Below are 4,680 nucleotides of genomic sequence, written 5' to 3'. Positions count from 1 at the left end.
CCTCTGTAAGGGGAGTGGGTACAAAGTGATTATATAGAAGACAGCTCAGGGTCACTAACGACTTGGGTTGGAGAGGACCCAAAGCCAAAGGCTGGGAGGAGTTGAGGCCTGGCTTTGAAGGGGCTGAAGCCCCCAGGCCTTGCCCTGAAACTGGCCTTGAAACTTTGGTGGGAAGCCTCATGGCAGTGGGAGGGGGTAAGCTGGGTGTTCTGCTGGAAATGACTAAATTATCCTATGGGTCACCAATTGATTTATTTGCTAATTGACTGGCCCAGCTTTGGGCTTTAAATCTAAAGAAATCATTTCATCCTTTATTAAATACTGCATGAATCTCACTCTTTGTTCTGCAGGGCTATACACAATATGCTAGTGAAACTTGAATTTACATCACAATAGTTGTGTCACTAATGACCTTCCAAATGCCACTAATACCATACATGTTCCGCTTCTCAGTTGGATCCAAACCTGTCACTGAATTCTGAGCCCGTCGACCTCCCTCTGACACAAGAGCAGACCCCCACGCCCACACCCGCCCCCATCTTTCCATGATTTCATTTCTGAATCAGTTACTCTTTGGAGACCCCAATTCCTATACACCTCCTCTTTTTATTTGGTGGACAATACTTTATTCGGAAACGTTCTCTCCTGTAATTACAAATCCTGTTAGTCATCCTCCTCCTCTCCCCAGGGGGATTGTGGGCTTTAATTAATTAATGTGGTTAAACTACTTTGAGGTGCCTGGTTGAAAGGTACTATATAAGTGCAAATTATTATTATTATGGCTGTTGACATTTCATGGGAGCAAAGCCTTCAGCCCTACGCATCTAGAGACCTGAACAAAGGCTTCTTCATCTTCACCTTCTTTGCCAGGTCTGAGATAGTTGGCTCAATGGTATGGGGGCAAATCTGTTACCAACTCAACAGCGATCGACTAATTAATCCCCATTAGGTTGGCTTCTATTTCCTTCTTCCAAGCAGCACAGTCCTGTTTCATTTCACAAATCACGCCCCCATCAGCTTTAGACAAAGGTCAGAGTGTCTCTATGGCCTCTGTTGGCCTAAAGGAAAAAAAAGAAAAAAAGAGGGAGAGAAAGAAAGTTTGAAAAAAAAAGTTGTCATGAAATGTACGAACTTCTCGCTAGCAGTCTAAATAAAGCTTTCCTTCCAGCAGTAATCCACTTACATACCTACCTGTCTATTACCCAGGGATCCAATGGCCTCACAAACCAGAGACACTCAGAAACATAGTATGGGTGTGGCTTGAATGCCGATAACTGTAGACAAAAGGGGAGTCTTTCCGGACTGCGTGGGAAGAGGTCATCCAGAGAAGCAGGAGCCCCTCTTCAGCTTCCTCCTTTACCCCCAGGTTTCCCCTGAGAAAGCCAGCTGCCATCTGTAGCCAGGAAGTCCTCACAAAGGCAGGGGACCATGATTTAGATGTTTTGTGCTACACCTAACCCAGCCCAGCCCATCCACTATGATGGTAGCCATTGAAAGCAGCCCTGTGGGGGAGACTTGGCCTCTCGAAGGGACGCTGCTGACCAAAATGCTCCTTACAAGGTTGTGCCTCAGACCCTTTGTTAGTGTGGACGTGGGTGAGCCTCAGGGGGTCATGTCTTCATCTGCCTCCATTTATCCTCCCTATTGAAGGGCTCCTTCAGGACATCGGTCAGTCTCTGTGGGAAGTGATTTGGAGAGCAACAAAAGAACTTGGGCCCTTTGGGAGGCCTTCAGAATTCAGTAAACATCTGGACACGGAAGGCCAGGTTCTCAAGCAGTCTAACTGGAGAGATGTCAAAAGAGAAAGAGCTGTGTGTGCAATGCAAGCTTTTAGTTCTGTGGTGACATTTGTTGTAGAAAAACACAGACACCCCAGTAGGTAGATAGGAAATTTTCAAAAGCTCCTCTATTTGTCAGTTTTTGTGAGTGTAGTGTACTGTTTGTCAGTTTGCATGGCATGTCTGAGGAAACAGAAGTTTTGCATGGCTAGGGAACAGCATGTGGTAGATATTCTGATTCTGTCTGTACTATGAATAACGCAAGGTTACATAAGCCTGTCCTGGGAGTTGCTGTTAAGCCTTTCCGTTATCCTTAAGGTTTGCAAAGCACTTTCTAGTCAAGGTGACTTAGATTCTCATCATGAGCGAATTTTAACTGACAAAAAAGAAGTACTGAGGCTAAGTGATTTACACTTCATCCATGGTAAAATTCAAGATCTGAACTCTTGACTCTCAATGTTCTCTTTATTGTTGAATCAATCCATTTAGACCACATTAGTCAGCATGATTCATTAGTCACATGGCATTAATTAGCATTTCCCAGTGTCCCCAAATCTATCCTCAAACAGCAAAAGAAACTGGTCTCTGTCAAGAGACAATGGAATGCCATTTTCACTAGTTTCCAGGAGCTGATGCTCAGTTCAAGTCCCACATATCCTCAGGAAAATTCCTTAGTCATCCTAATTGAAATAAGTCTATCTCCTTTATCTTTCCATATTCATTGTTCGAACCTCACTATGTGTCACAGTTGGGCTTCGATGAAACTTGCTTTGAAATAACTAGATTTTGAGCTACTATGAAGGAAGGCACCATTTTTTTTTTTCAGCCTTATATCCCGGAGCACCATGGTTTGTAAACACTAGGTGCTCAAGAAATGCCTGCTAAACTGAACTCACTGAAATAAAGCTTAAGTCATGTTCCAGAAAGAACACCAAGTCCTTTTGGAAGATGTTTTCAAAGAAAATCAACAACCTGGATTGATTTAACATCTTTTGGTATAATTACCTGGGCATTTTCACAAATGCAAATTGTTAACTCTGCAAAGATAGCCAAATGGCTTCCAGGTTCTAAACGAGGAGTGTGGATCCAATCTAACTATAGTCCTGGCCTTGGAATTGAGTTTTTCTCTATAACCTTATTCCAACTAACATTTTGTTCCATGTTCTAAAAAAGCTGTGGAGACAGGAAAAAAACATTTTGGAAAAAAAATGTGTTTAGTCTATGACTTTGGACCCAAATTCATACCCTGCGCCTTGTGCTATAAGCATTAGTTGCTGTTGCTCAAATATCTTTATGGCATAGTGCATAATAGCAAAAACATATACTAAAGCTTCTGCTTGAGATAGATTCTGTTTTGGTTGGGGAACCAAGATTTTTGCCTGCTGATCTGTGGTGGCATTACTGACTGTGATTCCCCTACTTCTCTGCTCTAGATTCTACCAAAGAGGGTCCTGACAGCATTTTAAACACATAGTATTTATATTGTATTTCAACATTATGCAATGAGCCCAGACCTAGGGTCTGTACTATTGTACCCTAGGGCCAATCTCTGCAACTGGACTCCCCTGAAAGGGACGTGTCACTGAACAATCACCTCCCTTTCTCTCTCATGGTAATAGAACCCCCCAAATTTAGCAGGCACATAGCCATCCAGATTAGCAACTGTATACCCTCTGACTAGCCATTCCACTTTTTGATCCACACCTAGAGAAACCCTCACACCTGCATACTAAAACATACGTGCAATAGAGTTCATTAAGTTAACAAATAATTGAAATTTCCATCAATAGGGGAAGGGATAACACGTGGTATGTTCAAACAATGGATATAGAAACCTCAATTAAAGTGAAAGAACATGATCTGTGTGTATCAAGGAGGATATACTGCAAAAACATTACATTAGTGACAAAAGCAAGTTGATGTATACAATAAACAATTTATGCAAATTTGGAATGCACTAAAAACAAACCTTTCTTTGAGGCTAATAGCCAGAGTAAAAAGAGAGTCAACAAAGCAGAAGGCCAGTGTGAGAAGATGTCATGGAGAGAAAGAATGTTAAATAAATGGCAAAAGAAGAAAACTGGGAAGGTGTGAGTCCTTCCTCATTTCCTCTGGAAGCTCCTCACCAAGACGCAGGCAGAAGCTGCAAAGGGCAATGCCTTGGCCTAGATGAGCTTTCTGAGGCTGCAGTGGCACCTGGCAGCCTGGGGAAAACGTTACAGGCCAACTCTTCCCTCTTCTCTGTGACCTCTGGGAGAAGAATTCACTCTCTCTGCTCCACTGAATCCCAGGGCTCTCTGCCCAGGCTCCCACAAGAATGCCAGGCTGTGCCAGGTGTGTGGGTGGTATTTACCAAGCAGACACCTCCATACCTGGATAGAAATAGACTGAGAATCCTCTGGGTCACTCTGAGTCCACCAGGCAGAAAACATTTAGATAGGTTACTGATTCGAGCTGAAATCTGATGAACTCAGATGGTGGTATTTGGGGGGAAAGAATGTTTCAATAAATCATCCAGTTGGCTCAGTGACTGAGAAAATGGAGTGGAAGAATCTAACCCAACTTTGTGACAAGGAAACAAATAGAGGAGATTAATGCTTCTCCCAATATGCTTCAAAAGGAGATCAAACCACCACTCTTGACTTTACAAGAAAGATGAGGCACATAGCTTTTCAGCTCTAAAAAAATCACTGTTTTATTTCTCTGTTTTCTGGTTTCTTCTAAGTCACCATACTAGGTGATTGGAAAAACAGGAAACTGGCTTTGTTTCCAACATCTTTTCTGGATGTATCTCAGGGATCCCCATCTCCATCCCAAGGTTTATGCTGCTCATTCAAATCTAAACTAGTAGAGGATAGCACCAGAATCTAAATACAACCTCTCATACCTGATTTGGACTTAA

General features: G+C 42.7%; 1 protein-coding gene across 8 annotated transcripts in view; it reads right to left on the bottom strand.

The window, feature by feature from the left end:
• Positions 1-586: 586 nt before the first annotated feature.
• RAD51B (RAD51 paralog B) overlaps positions 587-4,680 on the bottom strand; it is a 488,946-nt gene continuing 484,852 nt past the window's right edge. For all 8 annotated transcript variants that reach the window (XM_015591934.2, XM_015591935.2, XM_015591932.2 and 5 more), the window contains one exon: positions 587-1,058. In XM_015591934.2, coding sequence (XP_015447420.1) covers positions 1,042-1,058 — 17 coding nt within the window. In that variant the 3' untranslated portion in view covers positions 587-1,041. The remainder of the gene's footprint in view (positions 1,059-4,680) is intronic.

Source organism: Pteropus alecto, unplaced genomic scaffold, assembly GCF_000325575.1.
Source record: "Pteropus alecto unplaced genomic scaffold, ASM32557v1 scaffold276, whole genome shotgun sequence".
NCBI classification, from domain to species: Eukaryota; Metazoa; Chordata; class Mammalia; order Chiroptera; family Pteropodidae; genus Pteropus; species Pteropus alecto.
The sequence above is the reverse complement of the archived record's forward strand: the minus strand, read 5'-3'. Positions and strand labels throughout refer to the sequence as shown.